Here is a 17,985-nt window from a genome sequence, read left to right as displayed (position 1 = left end):
CCTGCGGGGTGGGGGTGGGCTTCCTGCTCCTGTTCCTTGCTGTGGCTTCTTTCCAGAGCCATCTCTTTTGGCTGTGGGCTCCTGCTGGCAGAAACAAAACCTCCCAGATCAACAGGAGGTGCTAACCAGGGACAGAGGTGCATTTAGCGGGTTCCAAGGCCACCACACTCCTGTGCTCTTTGCACACATCTGCCTGTTCCCCTCCACCATACACCTCTAATTTCCTTTTAGGATTTCTCATCATCTGCATGGCAACTGTGTGGTCAAATATTCTGCCCTAAAGGTGGGAAGGAGGGATGCTACTCTTCTGCCACATTTTCAAACACCTGAAGACGTATCGAATGCCTCCTCCACACCAGAGTTGGATCCGGGTCTCTGAGATGCTGCCCCTCCCCGCCCCCCAGGACCCAGGCACCCCTAAGGCAGGCACAACTGAGGGACTCCCTCAGGGCTGGTGTTTATTTCTTCCTATCTCCCCTACATGGGTGACCTCCTTGCTGCCAGCAAAGACTTGGTCCAGCAGGCACACCTTCATCCAGGGTCAGCCCGGGGGCCTCCCAAGGCACAACCCGCCAACAGAAACAAGGAGAGCAACTGTTTAGCCTGGACGTGTGTGACCCCCCCCCCCCCCCCCCGCTCCCCCCGCGGAGAGAATGGAGGGGACGCTGCACACAAGAGCCACCTCCTCCCTCATCTCTTCCTAGCTCCGGCCAGGGAGACACTGTACCGTTTTTCTGGTTATACAGGTAGCACTTCGGAGAACTGGCGAAACAGAGAAATCCAAACTTTCATACGATTGGTTTAATTTTTTTTCAGCAGGAGAAAAAAGAATAAAGTTACAAGATTCTTTTAATATTTTCACAATGTTAAAACTAAAACTGAGCTCTAGGCTATGTGTGTAAGTAAATCTAAAACACAAAAGGGTTAAATAAGATCTTCTCTTTTAAAGATACAAGAATTTAAGCTTTCCTTACATTTAACAAACTTCACAGAACAGATACTGCAGGGGAACAAGCCCTCCCCCCACCCCCAGCTCTACCATCAGGAAGTGAACATGGGCTTCGAGCCCTGTGTGCCACCAGGCTCCCCAGAGAGCCTACCTCCCATCCCTGCCTCGAAGCAGCAGCGGTGGGGCCTGAGGAGGGCCGGAAGGGCGCGTGGGTGGCCTCTTCGGGATCAGAGCTTGGCGGGGGGGCCTAGGCGGCCGCCTCACTGAGGATGGCCATGTACTGGCCAGAGGGCCGTGGCTTGACAACAGTGGTAAACGCGGGCAGACCTGGCCCCTCTGCCCTGGGCTGCCTTAGAGCAAGACACCAGTCTGGGTCCTGAAGCAAGAATAAGGCTGGAGATTTTGCAGCGGATTCCACTCTGGTGGGGGTGGGATGGAAGGAAGAGGCTGGGAAGAGCATGATTTCCTATTTCAGTATTCCGGATCAAAACCACTTGTAGTTGCAGGTGTGTAGCTGTGAACTGCAGACAGAGTTGAGCTGCTTGTTGTGGTATAAAAGGGAAAGTTTGCTGGGTTAACTATTCCAGTAGCCTGTGTGTGAGCAGATCCAAGCCGCCTCTGCAGGAGCCTCCGACTCTCACCAGCCTGGACCAGATGGGGTCTCTGGGCCACTCAACCCTGTTCAGGCTTAAGACAGGAATCTTAATCCTGTCCACCCTCCCCGCCCCCACCCGACCGGTGATGATTCCCTAACACGGGCAAACAGGCCCAGAGCCACCCTCCCCACCTGGCCTGAGCTATCGTGGCTACTGACTCCTTTCTGCCCGCATGAAGAGGGACAGGCTGATAAATGTGCCCTCCCACCCCACTGCCAGAGCAAAGGTCTCTCAGAGCCGGGCCGGGCCAAGAACCACTGTTCTAGACAGATCAACCCACAGCTCCTCTGGCGTATGCTGCCTGCCCGTCCTAAACCTATGTGGTAGAGGTTGTCCCTGGACTACAGAGCTGCACAGACACAAGGGGCGAGGCCATGGCACCATCCTCTCGGCCCACAGAGGGCTGAGTGGGTGCCACTGGAAGGGGCAGAGTCTGCGGACAGCAGCTTCCCAGACGCTCCCCAGCCCTCCTACTGATTCCCGTTGGCCATGAAATGTCTTTTTAAAAAATCCCAATATAGAAATATAGCTGCAGAGGCCAGTTTGTAGATCCCAGCCGCAGCTGCTGTGCTGTAATTAGCCTTATTTGATCAATTGCCAGATCCCTGCACTTGGCAAATGGCAAACCAGAGCCAGTGGGGTCAGGGTGCGCCCTGGCTGCTTCTCACGACCGTGGGTCCTGTGTAGAAAAGATGGGTCTTGTACATGGACTAGTCTTGAATGGAACTAATTTTCAAAGTGAGGTTATTGTTTCTCTTCTCCTGTGATGAGAGAGTTTTTTCATAGCAAGTCAGGTAAAAAAATTTTCCTAAGAACCTGCCCCCCACCCCCATTTCCAGCTCTGTGGGAGAGCAAAGCCACCACCCAGCCCAGCCACGTGGCCAATCTCAACAGCCTCCTGTGGCCAAGGCACGCGTGGCCATCAGGTATCCTGGCTACTGGGACTAAGGATAAGTGAAGAGGTGAAAGGCCGAACATTAACCAGAGTTTCTGGCAAAGCCATGTGCGTCATGGGAACTGTAACACCAGCTTCTACTCCTCTATTAACTCAGAGTCTCCGTCTGGAACACTTTCCGCTTAAGGCTTTTTATAAGTTTGACTCCAGCAGTGACAGGTATGTGTTGTTTTAAATCCACTAGCCATGCTCAAAAAAAAATATTCTTCACGTTTTAATTTTATACAATGGCTAGCAGGCACCTTAGTAACCAGCCAGAAATCAATTTCAACCACCATCAACCCCTAAACTACAGTACCAGGATGGCTGGCTAAAGAAAGGAAACGGACTGGCTGTAGTCTGACGCGTGCCCAGTACAAGGTGTCTGGCTGACTTTGTCCTAAATAAGGCTAACATTAGTGAACTAAGAACAGCGTCATGTGGCGGCCATGCCTGGCCTTCAGGAGCACCCCTCCCCAATGCGCTGGCAGGAGCGCCCCACTTTCCGGTCCAGTTTCACCATTTTCATGATGGCTTCCTCTCGGCCGCGGCCCATGTGGTCAAACGTACAGTCATGCTGCTCGGGGAGGCGATGTAACATACAGAACACATAACCTGCAACAGTAGGAGAAGCAAAGAAAACAGACTGTTAGGTGGGCCTCCAAATGTCCAAACCCCAGCTTTCGTTCTGGCCTGGAGGATGGAGGGGCATCTCAGCGAGCAGACAGTGGCGCACAGCAGGCACTCCTGCCACCGGAGAGAGTTTACACAGCAGCCGCCTGGGAGGAAGGGGCCTTTACCACAGCTCCTCCTCCAGGACCTCAGAAGGCCAGAGACTTCTCAGCTGCTGCAGTGAGACACGCCGCCCCCTTCCCGGTGGGGGTGGGGGGGTCTGAGCCCCTCCCTCCCCACCAAACAGGGGGGAGGGGAGAAAGCTGCCAGCTCAGCACCTTCCCAGCTTGGGCAAACTGTAACAGCCACAGGACACCCACCATTTCTAAGAGGCAGAGATGGAGCAGAAATGATTATGGCTTAAATTACATCCTGTACAGTGAGGGCTTAGGGGGGACAGTGGGTGTGATCAAACCACAGCCCACAAGTGAGCGGAGACTCTCAAAGAAAAGGGGATTATTTCGAGTGCCAGAAAAGGTATTACATATAAATAGGGGAAAGAACAGAAATGTTGAGCTCTAATCGCCATCCATCTCAAAGGAGCCTGAGGCTTCTAACTCCACCTGGTAGGTAGGAGGCTACAGGACTGCTCCCTCTTCCTGGAGCAGAGAAATCAAGGGAAACACTGATGAGCCTGGCAGAACAAAGGACTGAGGAGAGGCCAACAGAGCAAGGAGATGGTGCAGGTGAAGGCCCTCTGGTAGGAAATAAGAGGTGGCCCTCAGGCAGTCAGCAGGAGGCTCAGAGGACAAAGGTAACACAGAGCTGCCAAGGATGTGGCCTGTTCCCTCCCCATTCTGCTCCATTTCTAGAACTGCTGATGTCCCCAAGGTCTGTCTGGCCCTCTCTGTCAGGGAGGGGGAGGGAAAGATCCAGGCTGGGAAGCCACCTGCCAGTGCTGGCTGGCCCATCGCCCTCACTCATCCCATCAGTCGTATGTGGCCACAGGCCTAGACCAGGTCCACAGGACCGACCTGTAGGCGAATCTTCCCTAAACCTCCTCTCCCTGTGTGCGCGGGCAGGCATCCCACAACAGCCCCACCAGGCCAAGGCTCTCCTCGCAACCACCACCTCTTCCCAGAGATTTCTTTTGCGCCCAGATCTCACTGCTCAGAGCGAACGGCCAGTCACTCCCTTCATCCATCTCCACAGCCTCCATTTCTTTTCTTTTCACAGAAGAATAACATTGGTTGAAGCAAAGACTGAGTGGCCAGGACAGGCGACAGTTTCAACAGCCTAACCTGTAAGGTTAACTTCATCTAGAGAACACTCCTCAACTGACCCTCACAGCCCTGCTCTGATGCCCTAAAGCCCATGCTGTGCATAGAGCACGTGCACAGGGCCCAAGAGCCTGAGTGACCAGGCTGACTGGACCATCCGCTGTGAGAGAAAACACATTATTAACTGCTTCCCAGGGAGAGCAGGGCAATATGTTTGACTCTAAATTGGGACTGGGCTTTAAGGAAAAGAACAGAGATGAAATTTTTGTCTCCTGAGAAGCCGAGTTCCCACTTGGTCCAAAAGCAAAGTTAAGATTAATGAGCTCATGTGTTATATTTACTGATAAGTTCATTACTCGAAGATATTGGATAGTGTTGTCTTTGTCCTAAAGGACTTCCCAGCCTAAGTGTGGATGGCCTCAATATACATCCTCCATCTAACCAGCACAGCTGTCCTTTGGGGCAAGCCTACCTGTGGGGAGAGGGGCTCTGATGGGGCGCTGGCAGCATGGCACCATGACATGCTGGTAGGCATTTTCTGCCACCAAGTCCTGACATACTTCTGGAACTTCGGCATCTATAAAAAGGGTGGGAGAACCCCCAATGCCCCCTTCCCTCCTTGTTTTCAAGATACGGAGATGATGTAGGAGAAGGTCCCAGGGGCTCTTCTCTGCTTCTGATGAATGGTGCCGGCTGAATCAAAGTAGCAGGAAATGGATTACCTCTGAAATTAACTGAGCCCTGGCTCAGCCTAACACCTCATTAGTCAAAGGCAGAGTGGGGCAGAAAGGAGAGGCTCCAGCCTTGTCCTCACTACACATCCCGCACAACTTTGCTTAGCTTGCCTTCCCCTGGCTACAGAGCAGCCCCCCTCAGGGATCTGAGAGCCCCAGGCTCCGTGTGGAAAAGGAAACAGGGCGTGACAACCACAACAGCTGCCTGATGCTCTCTCTACACACCCGAGGATTCTCCATCCAGCCAGAAACACCTCATTTCTCCCTCCGAGTTCTGTGTACCTCTGTCAGACACAACTTGACACTTGGCTTTGATTTCTGTAAGGTAAAAACCACTACACAGCAGCTACACTTGGATGTAGCACGGGTAACAATTAGAATATATGGCATTGTAATTCACTGGGGAAGAGTGTCTGGGCAAATTCTAGAAGGCTAGCTTCCCAACTTGCTGTACTGAGGTTAGTAGCTGGAATAAATTAAGTCAATCCCCTCTCCTGTCAGGGTCACTCACCAAAAGGAAGTTACATGCTGGAACTTGTCCCAAATGCTGAGCAGGTATGATCCACTGACAGCAGCCAATCGGCTAAATGCATTTTGGTGTCAGTATTCGGGAATGGGTTGCTCTGGATACAGATGGGGGTGGTGGGGGGCGGGAATGACCCGTGGGTAGACGAATCTCTATCCTCTTTTCTTGGTACCCACAGATCTGTTTCCAGAAACTATTGCAAGTGTCATGAACTTTCAATTATTCTCTGATTGAATTCTTTAAACAGAGCTGGGTATGGAGAAATGAGTTCAGGCTGCTAGGGAAGATGATTGTTCTTAATTTCAGTGATGAATACAGTTTAAAAGCGCAAGGGGATTTACAGCCTCTGTCTACATCCTCCACAGTGTTCATTAGAAACCAATTAGGGCCTTCCAGAGAGGGTCAACCAAGGCAGTGTCCGAAGGGATGAAAGCACAGAGGACAATGAATTGATCAGCTGAGCTGCAATATGGGTTTGGTATCATCACCAGAGGATTACACAATTCTTTTCTCCCCTAATTTAAAAAAGTTATATATCAAAACTGAATTCACTCATTAATTTGCATACATACAATCAATCCATACCTACACTCTCGTCATGGCCCCCATAGTTCAGCATCATGTACTTTAAAAAAAAATTCAATATACGTTTGCCTATAAGAGCTACATACCACATGGTACTCTGGCAGGATGAGGATGGATCAGGGTAGGAGAATATGATTAAAAGGACACTGATTCCCAAAAGAGAATGAAAACACCCAAAGCCAAAGTTTTTGAAAATATGACATGCCTGCTAAATGTGGTTTAACCTCAGCCCTTGCCCCTCTGGTGTCACATAACTGGCTGCCCTGCTCCCGAGAGGCCCGGATTCCTGGTTTTCCATGAAATACTGGCGTAGGAGGAAGCTGCAGAGCTCCTATAGGCTGCTGGGGTTGTTTTCAGTACATCTGCACGAAACACTCAAGAATTTGTGTGGGTGTTTCTTCACTAGCTGGCACTGAAGAACAATTTGGGATGAGCCCTTGATTAAAAAGGGAGGGTGAAGCAGCAACTCTGTGTGCACTTTGTTCCATGCCCCACCCCCTGCCCCTCCCTGGCTTCTGGCTGCCCATCCCTCACGCAGGAAGAGGAAGAGGAGGCCCCCACAGCAGGTGATACCAGTCAGCCCCCTCCCAGTGAGCTGAGCTGGAAGGTCTCCAGCAGCTACATCCTCAGTTTGAAAAAACCTTCTTTAAGCAGGCAGCATCAGGAGGGAAGAGGATGACTGTGTAGATGGTCACAGGGCTGACCTACTCAGGCTCATCCCAGTGCCCTGCCCAAGCCTGTGGCTATGGACAGCAAGAGGTGGGGGGGATACCAGAAGCTTCCCTAACTCTATCACTCAGAGATACAAGAAAGGGTTTTTCCCTCACATGGCATGAGAAATACAGAAGACAGCATTCAAGTCACTGGCCCTCAACAGAGAAGCCTGGGGGCATTCTTGTAGGACAGGTATTTTAATGGAAACCACTCCTCTGGACTCAGCCCTCCTGATGTGGGCCTGGGGCCTGTGGCACCCATGACCATATGCCATATCAACCTAAAGATGGTCAACACCCAATGGCCCTGAAAATACATTCCCAGCACAAAATGGAACTAAGGCTCATTCTTCTAAGACTCGAAAAGGTCTGAAAAGTGCATGTTTCTAAAAATGCTCATTTGGTGGGAACCAAACTTCTGACTCTTTAGCTTTTAAAGTTAATGTCTGGAAGCCATACAATTCATTCTGATGCCTTCATCCACAGTTAAACTTCACATCTGCTTACACGGGTGCGTGTGTGTGTGTGTGTGTGTGTGTGTGTGTGTGTGTGTGTGTGTATTTTGAGACTAAACACACAGGATAGAGAATAATTTGTACAAATGCCATCATCAAACACAGATGACACCCAACACCTTTCTCTAAGTGCTATGAAAGTTTTAACACTGTTTTCTGTTTCACTAACTTGTTTACAAAAATCCACAACTATCACTGCCCAAGAGGAACACTGGGAAGAAGCCTCACCAAAGACCTGAGAAGAAAGGGTCTGTGTCCTTTACCTCTCAGTAGTGCTGGTAGGCAAGGCCCTGAGGGCACTAGAACCAGATAACTGCTTCACCTACCAGTTCCATCCCTCCACTGCTCCCTCACCCACAAGCCATGGGAAATGGCTAAGGTACTGGGGGCAGGGAGATGGGAGGAGGAGGAGCTGGGGGGCAGAAGGAGGGAGCCAACCTTACACTCTGTAGGCAGCAGGCAGGGTAGCCCTTACCCTCTGGCTGAGGCCCTGGGCTCCTCCCCCCCACAGCCAGCACTTCCCTCCAAACCCTAAGAATTAAGCAGGGGCTGGAACTTTATCCATGGAATTTCCTAAGGGAGGCAAAGAAAGTGATGCCAAAATCCACATTCCAAGTCTCAGCCCTTGACATTTTTATTCAATCTCTGTCAGACAGAAATGCTGCTTATCGGCTTTATCTTAGAGTAAAAAGCCCCATTTAAAGTTGGCAAAGTTGGGCAGCTCTGGATAGTTTTAGACTTTAATTAATTAAACATTTGTTTTCTCACAGGATCTGACCCCCTCCACCCACCCCCCCCCCCAACTTGAAGGCTCACCCACCGCGGTGGTTTTAGTAAAGTCACAGACCAGGGCAGGCCTCAGCTCCAGCTATTTAGGTGTTTCTACCTCACTTGTAAGAAATATTTTACACTTTCTTGCTCATTTGAATTTCAAATTGTCAAAGCAAAGGTTCAAGCAGAAACTAAAAATACTGACAAGCCTTGGGGACCGAGGCCCTGTAAAAATGATCCACCGGTGAGCAGCCTGAGGTGGCAGTGCACGTGTGCATGCTGTCTGTGCAGTCACGTCTGCCCTCCAGCCCCCTACCTGTGCTGGCTGCAGTGTACATGCAGTTAGGAGGACAATCAGAGACTGTTCCTACACGTGAGCATGGGCTCCAGCAAACACAGCCTACCCGACGCCTCCCGAAGCTTCCTGAGAAACCTCGGCAACAGACACTCCAAATTTCAACTCATCAATAGGCACCACTTCCTATCTTTTTAAAGAATAATGACAAATGTGCCTGAGCCATGTGTCTGAAATGACCAGGCAAGCTTGTTAGAAAAAAGGATCACATTTTTTTTCCAGCAAGGTAAAAGTTTCTTAAAGCTCAGGACAGCACAGTGACCTCATAGCTCATTTGTAAGTACATGCTGGGAACAGCAGGTGGCTACAGGAAAGCTTGTTGGAAAGCATTAGCCATTTATACTCCCACCAGCAGCAATCCCGGATTACACCACATTCACTGACCCAATGCCCAAGGCAGAATTTGTAGCACAGAAACATATTAAAGGATCTTAACACATTTTATTTCATCATACCCAGGGTATGGGCAAAGCAGCTACAAGTGATTCAGGAACGGAGTGTGTCTGCTTTGCATTCTCCTCCATCTCTGGCTCTGCATGGTGGAGGGGAAAGCATCGTGCTCCAAGAAACAGAACTGGAAAGTGGCTCATGAGTGGCCAACACAGTGCTTAGCTGGGCCGGGGGAGAGAATGGGTGGATGGGCAGGGGTCAGCTGCCCAGGGTGCTGGAACCAAAGCCACAGTAGATCAAGGTGGGCATCGGTCTGTTTTTCAAAGGGAAGGAGAGCCTTCAGTTTGTAAGAGCCCATTCTACTCAACAATTTAATAAAAACCACTAAAATATACCAAGACAATTCTAAAACAGAAGCAATCATCTGTTTTCCCCCAAATCAATTATAATACCAGTTAGATACAAGCTAAATGTTAGAACAAAAAAGCAGTGTGACAGCAGGCAAAGATATGGGAACCTGGTGCCCTGAGCTCCTAAGGTGGCTGTGTGCACTCAGCAAGTGGCTCTGGGAGAGGAGACAGCAGCAGAGGGAGAAAAAGGTGTTGTGGTCCAGTGTAATAACAAAGCTCCTGAAGCAACTTGCACACGTCATTTTAAAAGTATACAAAATTCACCACTCCTGGTATCCTTTATTGTTCTCTAGATAGCTCCCTTCTTGCAAAAACTCTACTGACCTCTTTCCTCTCCTCTGGGGGGAATGTCTGCCTTGTCCCAGTAATGTCTCCTATCACCCAACTCAGGCAACCTTGCTTTACCTGACATTCACAGAACAAGTCCTGCCCCCTTCACTCTTGCCTCCACCCAGGAAAAGCCTAGTCCTATTTTTGCCACCGTGGGTGGGAGGTAGGGCAGGGCACCTGCATCACAAAGGATACTGTGCCATCAATTCTGACTTGTGAGAACCCTCCAAGCATGCCCGGTAACACCTCAGCGCACAAGGAAGAAGGGGGTTGGCTGCAGGCTCACATTCTGCTGGGCTGTTTTATCTACAGATGAACATATATTTAAAAACTAAGAGAAAATGGCTCAAGGCAGTTTTTGCCACAGGAATAATGACTTGCATTTTCAAACATCATTCCATTTCAGTAGCAAAGGCAGGCAGTATTAGCCTCTTGGTACCTGAGGCAGTTTTAATGATCCAGAAAAACCCTAGCAGGTGCCTGCAGTCCCAGCCTCTGCTCCATTCCTTCCCCCCACCACAGGCCTCTCAGGGTCTCCAGATAATAGTGAGGTCCTGGCAGGAAACTTCCATTTCTTGGGTGACCTTATCCTCCTCCCAACAGGCTGGAGATTTCTCTTTCAGCATTTCCTTGTCCTTTAAAGGACTACGTTCTCAAATGGAGAACCCTCCTAGAAAACTAGCTCCAAAGCTGCACTGTAGGCAAGAAAAAGGGCCCCACCCACCCCACCCAAGAGCCACTGAGGGTACAGCCTGGGCCCAGTGGAGCAACTTAGCTGCCAGGCTCTCCAGAGAACTGTGGCCTGTTTAGCCATCCCTGAGGCTACACTGGCAAGAGCCAGTTCACCCAAGTCACAGAATGTCAGGGGGCCTCCGACTGTAAATGCCATGTGTCTCTCTCCAGAACAACACTTGGAAAGGAAAGGAATACTTTCTCCATTTTTCTCTGTCGGCCTTTCAATCCATATGGTGAGGTCATAGGACAGAGTACGAAGATGACAGATCGGAACTGGGAGGTACCTATGGCAAATCCCATAAACAGCGCAACCTCAAGTTCTCTTTCTGCAAAACCCAGTGAGAAACTTGTGCTTTGGAGCCAAAGTACTGGATTCAAGTTCCAGCTGCAATGCTCTGACAGTTGTGTGTTACAGGTAAGTCATTCAACCTTTCAGAGCCTCACTTGTACCGCCCATAAACGGGGTTACGGACATTAAAGCAGCTAGTGCACACGAAGCCCCCGGCTGGAGGAAGGCTGCTGCTGGATGGCTCCTCCAGCTTTTGTCACCCCCTCACCTTACAGGATATAACTAACAAACTCGACTTCAAGGCTGGGAGCCCCCTTCCCCTTCTTCCTCCTCCCGTTTACCTCTCAGTCTAGACTCTGGTTTCCTTCTGAGAAACTGCTACTGACAAAGGAGAATGAACGTGAAATCTTCCTCTGAACACGTGGTCTCCTCTGCCCCTCTTCACAAACCTCTTTGTACAGACTACAGATGCACAGTAAGTGACAAGCTCAGTAAAGATTTCTGTTGAAGATATGCAAATTTTAGAGCAACTTGATTTAAATATATGAAGACTACACAGGGCAGCCTAGAAAGCACTCACTGGTTAGGGACACCATGAAAGGGACACAAACTTTCCAAGGACAGCAGAGAGCAGCTTCTCTGCTCCTGTGGGGGCTTCTCCACAGGTATGGTTGTGAATTCTGCAAGCCTCTCTCACAAGCAGAGGCAGAGCAAGTGTGTTTCCAAGTTTGGTCACGTACTGACCGTGTGCTGAAGAGCCCGTGTCTATTTCCCTGAGATGGTCGAGCTGGGAGCTGCGGTGAAAGCAGGAACAAGAGAAAGGAATGGGCTGTAGACATTCTGAAAACAATTATGCTTTTATCCAAACGGTGCCAATGTCACGTGCATTTGCTTTGTGCTTCTTTTAAGAATGAAAAGTCTCTCTACATGCCTCGTTTTCACATTAACTCAGAAAGGTCATTCTGAGGGCCTCCAGAGTACAAGCACGCTCTTCTTGATCTTCACAAAATTTAAGCCTTAAAGTCACAAATCCCACAACATGTGAGGTCCACTATTCTAAGTGTGTGTAGAGGGGAGGGGAGGGCAGAGAAGCTGGCTTCTTGATTCTCCATTTTTAAAGTTACTTTATTTAAACACCCCTCATCTGCAGGGAGAGAGGCTTACTCAGTGGCAGAAGAATGCTTTAGCCGTACACATGAATTCAGACTTGAAACCAAACCATGGATATAGACAGTTAAAACCCCCAATGAATGGACCACCCACTCCAGGATCCTAGAGACTTCTTCTCTGCCTGGGTGGGGGGAGTTGACCTCACAGCCCAATTCCCTTTCACTCGGAGAGTGGGTGGGGAGGGGGGCACAGATAAGGTTATACAGTCCAGGTATATAAATGCCATGAATGGAGCTTGCTCATTGCTAAACCCAATGGGCTCTTTTCAGTTCTCCTCGATAGTGTCTGGAACAGTTGACTACTCCCACGGGCACATACTGCTTTCCTTGTTTTTATTCTCTCTCCCTACTGTCCTTTAAGTATGAGAATTCCTCAGCGCTGGACTCTTTTTTTTTTTTTTTTGTCTCACCCACACTTGCCCCAATGTTTAAAACTCTAACCACATAGGCCAACAACTTTGAAATGTCTTTCTCTGTCCCAGACCTACCTCTCTCTTTGGAGCTCTATGCCTCTGTATCCAATTATCTACGGGCTAAGTTGGATATCTTAGATTCAAGGTGCCCAAAATGGAACACTTGCTATTCCCTCACAAACATACTTCTTCAGTGTCCCCCACTCTAGCAGAACAGGCTCACCTTGCAGCCAGTGGCTCATGACACAAACCTGGGTCATCACTGATATATTCCTCATTCTTCACATTCAACTACCAAGTCCTGTGGATCCTAGTCCCCAAAATCAAATTCATTCTCCTCCTTCCACCTTTACCACCAGCACCCAAAGCCACCAGTGTCTCCTGCTAGGGCCACTCTAACAACCTTGTGATCCCACACACCCTGATCTGTGATAATCACACTCTTATTTAAACCCTTTAGGGGTTTCCCAAGAATGACAATCAATTTCACCATCTTAGCTCACTCTCATACCCCACTGCCTTTTTGTCTCTCCTCATGCCATTCACCCCCCCACCCTCCTGTACTCTATGTCCTTGACACACTCACCTAACCAAATGCTTGCTTCCTCAGGCCTCACTTTGAATGGCTTATCCTCAGGAAGACCTCCCTAGACTCTCAGACTAATCTAGAGCCCCATTATACACTCTCATGGCATCCTGGACTTTTCCTTGAAACACTGGTCACAATTATAATTATACAGTCATTGTGTAATGTTTTCATTTAACTTGTTTTCCTGATTTCCTGAAAGCAGGAACCACGCTTTTGTAATTTAATGCCTAGAACAGTGTGTGGTTCACTCAAAATATTTCAACTGAGTTAATGAACGGGAGGTTAGTTACAGAGACTGTGTGCTCCGAACCTCAGGGGACAGATAAAGGCCAGTCAAGAGCTCAAGTGGCCAAATCCAACCTGCTCACCCTCACTTCTCAGCAGCATCTGTCTCCTGTTCCTTTCTTGTAGTATTTCTCTCCCTTGGCTTCTATGGTGTTCTGTGATGTTCCTCATCTTCCTCCCACCTCACTGGCTATAGCTCCTTGGGACCCTTTATTGGCTTCCCTTCTGAAACCACTACAGAATATAGTCCTCTTGTATTTTTGTACATTCCCTCCTGTAGGTAATCTCATCCAGACCCAAAGCTTCAAGTACAGTCTAAATACTGATGCCTCTGGAACTTTTATTTCCATCCACAAATTATTCCCCTAAACTCTAAACTCCTATATCTAACTTACTACTTGACAAACACACCAGAACAGACTGGTTAACAGGAACCTCAACTGTAACATGTTCAAAACAAAAGTCCTGTATTAGCTCATCTCCTAATCCTCCCTCCCTCAGGGAGTGATACCATATCCACACAGTTGCTCAAGCCAAACCCGGGCCTCCTTCTTGGTTTCCTATTCCCTTATTCCTCGCGCCAACTTTATTATTAGTCTTGTTGGATATACCTCTAACTGATGTTCTAAATCTGCCCAAGTGCTTCTCGCCATCATCTCATGCAAAACTCCCGTGCCAAGAATGAGTGCGGCATGCTGATGGAACAGAACAAAGGCCAGCAAAGGCTGAGATGCAGTGAGGCCAAGCCTCCAACATGGCTACCTGGAGCCCACAATGCAGTTGCACTCTTCTGCCTTTGCTGCCTTCCCACCCCCAGCCTTCTCTCTCAGAGCAGTTAGAGGGATTTCTTTCTTTTTCTTTCCTTCTTTCAGGGCAAGTGACTTGAGATGTACTTTTTAATATTTGTTAATTAATTCCTGTTTGAATAGGTAATACATGAATACAACAGAAATTCAATTTGCAGGAAATAATATTCAACAAAAACTAAGTCTCCCTTCCCATTCTCTCAGTTGCCCTCCCCAGAGGCAAAGCAACCACTACGACCAGTTCTTATGTATTCTTGATAGTGTATGCATACACAAGCATTTGTGTTCATGTCCCAGAGGGATAGAAATGTAACATAAAATGTAAATCAGATCACACCACTCCTTTGCCTAAAGCCCTTCAATGCCTTCCCACTACTTTTACTTAGAGTAAAATTCTAGTAGACCTTGCAAAGGTCTAACTATCCCCCATCTGGTCCTGCCCGCCTCTCCTCACGCACTGTGCTCCAACCACACGGGCCACCTTTCTGGTCCTGATATGCTAGGTTGTTCCTCCCTCAGGGTCACCTCACTGTTCTCTCCATCGAGGACACTTCCCCTGCCCAAGCTCTCTGAATGGCTGGCTCTCCCAGTTTTTATGTCTCAGCTCAGCTTTCACCTCCTTCCAGATGCTAGCCTCCCCACCACTACCTGCAGCACCCCCACCCCACCCCCACCCAGGGCAGAGCCCTTCTCTTTCTCCGTCATCCTATTACACCACAGCACTTACTCCTACCACAAAATATCTCATTTATATCTTTTCCCTTGTTTACTGCATCTCCCTCCCAAAGAATAAAAGCACCATGCGGTCAGGGACTTTGTTGCTGTTTTCCCTGCTGTTCCTCTGGAACTCAAGTAGACTGAATAAATAAATAATTTGAGTCAACATCTGACTCATTAAAAATAGAAGAAAATTACTTTTGGCAATAAAAGAAATGTTTAATGCTGGTAACTGTGCCCCTCCCTGCCACCCCTGGAAAGGAACACCACCACACAGTCTACTTCCAATTACCTGGGTAAACAGGAGCACAGTGAGTGCAATCTAAAAACTATTACTGTCTGGCTTTGGATATATTCCATTGTTTTGCAGTATCCGGTTTACTTTCCTAATTATGCTTTTCTATTGCCATTATTAATATGAACCTATATTCACTGAGCTCACTCTGAGAGGCAACCCAGAAATGTCCAAGATGGCATTAGATGCTCTCCTGGAATTAAAACTTTGCTGTAACTCATAATCACAAATGAGCTGAGTACAGATAATGAAGAATTGAAGCATAATCACCCAAGTTCCCACTGACATTCATTTCGTACTCTACCCCCCAGTATTTTGGTCATTTATTCCAGATTCCATGGAAAATTAATCCTGGGGTAGTTAAGTTCAAAGGAAGAGCAATTTAATTGATACAAGAGTATGAACACCACCCTGGCCCTTTAATTTGTAAATCTGGAAGCCTTCCCCTTCCCAGGTGAATCTGTTACACTGCAGTGCACCGCTCTAGGGAGCACATGTCATACTATGTATTAATCACAAGAATGCACAAACTCCATCATGTGCTGACTCATAGTTTCCATCTCCCAGGAGCCACCTGGGTTCAAGAAGAGCATGTGAGTGTGTGGAGAGGCCTGCTGCTATACAGCATAATCTAGAGAGGAAGAAGCCTGCTCAGCTCCTCAAGGCACAAGTGGGCTGCCAGAAGTCTAAGCCTCCATTACCCACAGGAAACGTCTTCAACAGAGTATCCACTGCCTGCCACCTCCCACCTTACAGCCTAAGAACAACCCATCTGCATCCAAGCAACATCTTGATTGATACTTAGAAAATTCTGGCCATAGGAGAGCATCCAACACCTGCATGGTATACTTCCCCCTAGTCCCTCTGCAGCCAGAAAGTACTGTTCTGGAGAATTCATCAGGAAAAATGAAGCAGTCTTGGCTGTCTGCTGCAGGAGAGAGCCACTGGGCAGTTTCCCATAGGCCAGTGCCATCTGTCTCCCAGTCATCCAACATGACATTGCACATTTCAGCACGTACAACAGTCGGTGAGGCCCCGTGATCATGTACAGGGAGGTACCCAGAGAAAAGAGGAGCACTTCTTGTCATCCCCTCCTTCCAAATATGCCTCTGTGCTGCACACTGAGAATAAAGCAGACAGTACAGGTGGCTCTACCTGTCAACTCCACAGGCGACAACAGGGAAAGGGAACATCCTTCAAATCTCAGCAAGAGGTAAGCTGGGGCACCCTCCCAAGCTCACACAATCCCTTGAGTAAATGCCAGTGGACTTCCCCACCCCACCACATCTCCATTTCTGCCCTCTTCCCATTTCCTTACATTTCTAGTCCTTTTCTACTTTGTTTTCCTCCTTTTTCTAACACCTCCCCCCAAATCCCCCCACTCCCGCTTTCTGTTTCTCAAGGTGCCTCAGTAGCTATGGTTGCCTTGACACCTGCTCTGACCACAGAGGGGGTTTTCTGGACAGTAGGCTCAAGGGCAGACCGACTCTGGTGGACAGTGGGAGTATCCACACTATGTAGCTTCTACCTGTGCAGCTGTCATCTGTCTGGAAAGTACATGGCAGATGACTTCATCTCCTGCTCAATTCTGCCTAAGCCTGAATAGGGATGGGAATAATGTTTGTACAAACAAGGATATGTGGAAAGGTGAGCAATTTCGTAGAGAAGCCAGCTGACCCAATTATCTTAGGCACTTCTCCAGTGAATTATAGGGCTGACTCATCCTTTTTGGTCTTTGGCCTCTGAATTCTGTGCCATATTTCACAGTGGGCCTTGACTACCCCAAATCAGCATTTCTTCTCAGCAGCTAGACAGTGCCATCTCTCAGCACGTATCTCCCACCTACCCAGCATGTGTATGTTTGGAGTCTCTGGGTCCTGTCCCAGGGACGCTCTCCCTAGTGGCACTGAGTTTCAGAGACTGAATGGTTCTAATGACGCCAACCACTATCTGAGAAACTATAATCCACAAACACTGTGATGGGGCTCTGGTCAGGGGGCAGACAATACATATTGAGTGCTAAGGTGACCTTCCCCATATCTGTCTTCTAAAAGATGGCTGTGCCCCCCAAATGCAAGTTCTCTTTTTATATATAACACTACCTATAATATCAACCGATGCTGCGGAACCTGTGTTGCTGATTTGTCACAGTCTTATTCAGGCTCATTGCTGGCCGCAAGACAGCCAAACCTGAAGTGGTGAGGCTTTTTTTGGAGTCTACATCTCTAGGGCCCAATAGTTGAGGAGTAAGGACTATCATGTGATCTTATCAGAGCCTTGGTCTGCTTAGGTAAAAGCACTTTCCAGAAGCAGAAACAAACTTTATTGATATTGATCTCTTCAGAGGAAAGGTGCTATAGAAATCTCATCTAATAAATAAAGGATTCAGGCTCCAGTGTTGGGCTGTCAGTCCAGCAAGGAAAAGAAGCTATCAGGCTCAAGGAGTCAAAAGTATTTATTGGTCATCTGTGCAATGTTTACAGAGCACTATTCTAGGGGCTGGGTGGAGGAAAAGGAAAAGAAAAAAGTCACTAGTTTTCCTGCCTTTCAAGACAGCTGGAGATGTGCAGAGAGGAAAACAGCTGAAGGACACAAGAAGCAAAGCAAGAAATCAACTGCAAATAAAATCAATACAACCCAGCTATATGCAATAAATCGGGGGCACTGAGGAGAGGTCAACTGCATAAGGTATCCTGGAGTGGGTAAGTTTTCAAGGACAATGAGGACATGAATTAGCACTCAGGAAAAAATGGAACGTTCACATCAATAAGAATTAAGTGCCACTGTGTCTCACATTACCCAGGCACAGTGAGAAACAAAAAGGTGGCAACACTATGGACCTTGTCCTCCAGAAGCATCTTATCTAGATGGAGTGACAAGTGGCACATGGAGCAAACTGGAAACAGTATATTGGGATGACTTATTAC

The 17,985-nt window shown here is 48.4% G+C and overlaps 1 protein-coding gene across 5 annotated transcripts in view; it reads right to left on the bottom strand.

Annotated features, from left to right (window-relative positions):
- Positions 1-786: 786 nt before the first annotated feature.
- Positions 787-17,985, bottom strand: part of ZFAND3 (zinc finger AN1-type containing 3) — a 327,707-nt gene continuing 310,508 nt past the window's right edge. For all 5 annotated transcript variants that reach the window (XM_043591297.1, XM_043591295.1, XM_043591298.1 and 2 more), the window contains one exon: positions 787-3,154. In XM_043591297.1, coding sequence (XP_043447232.1) covers positions 3,000-3,154 — 155 coding nt within the window. In that variant the 3' untranslated portion in view covers positions 787-2,999. The remainder of the gene's footprint in view (positions 3,155-17,985) is intronic.

The sequence above is a fragment of the Prionailurus bengalensis genome, chromosome B2, assembly GCF_016509475.1.
Source record: "Prionailurus bengalensis isolate Pbe53 chromosome B2, Fcat_Pben_1.1_paternal_pri, whole genome shotgun sequence".
In the NCBI taxonomy this organism is placed as follows: domain Eukaryota; kingdom Metazoa; phylum Chordata; class Mammalia; order Carnivora; family Felidae; genus Prionailurus; species Prionailurus bengalensis.
Note: the sequence above shows the minus strand (reverse complement) of the source record. Positions and strands in the feature narration are given on the sequence as shown.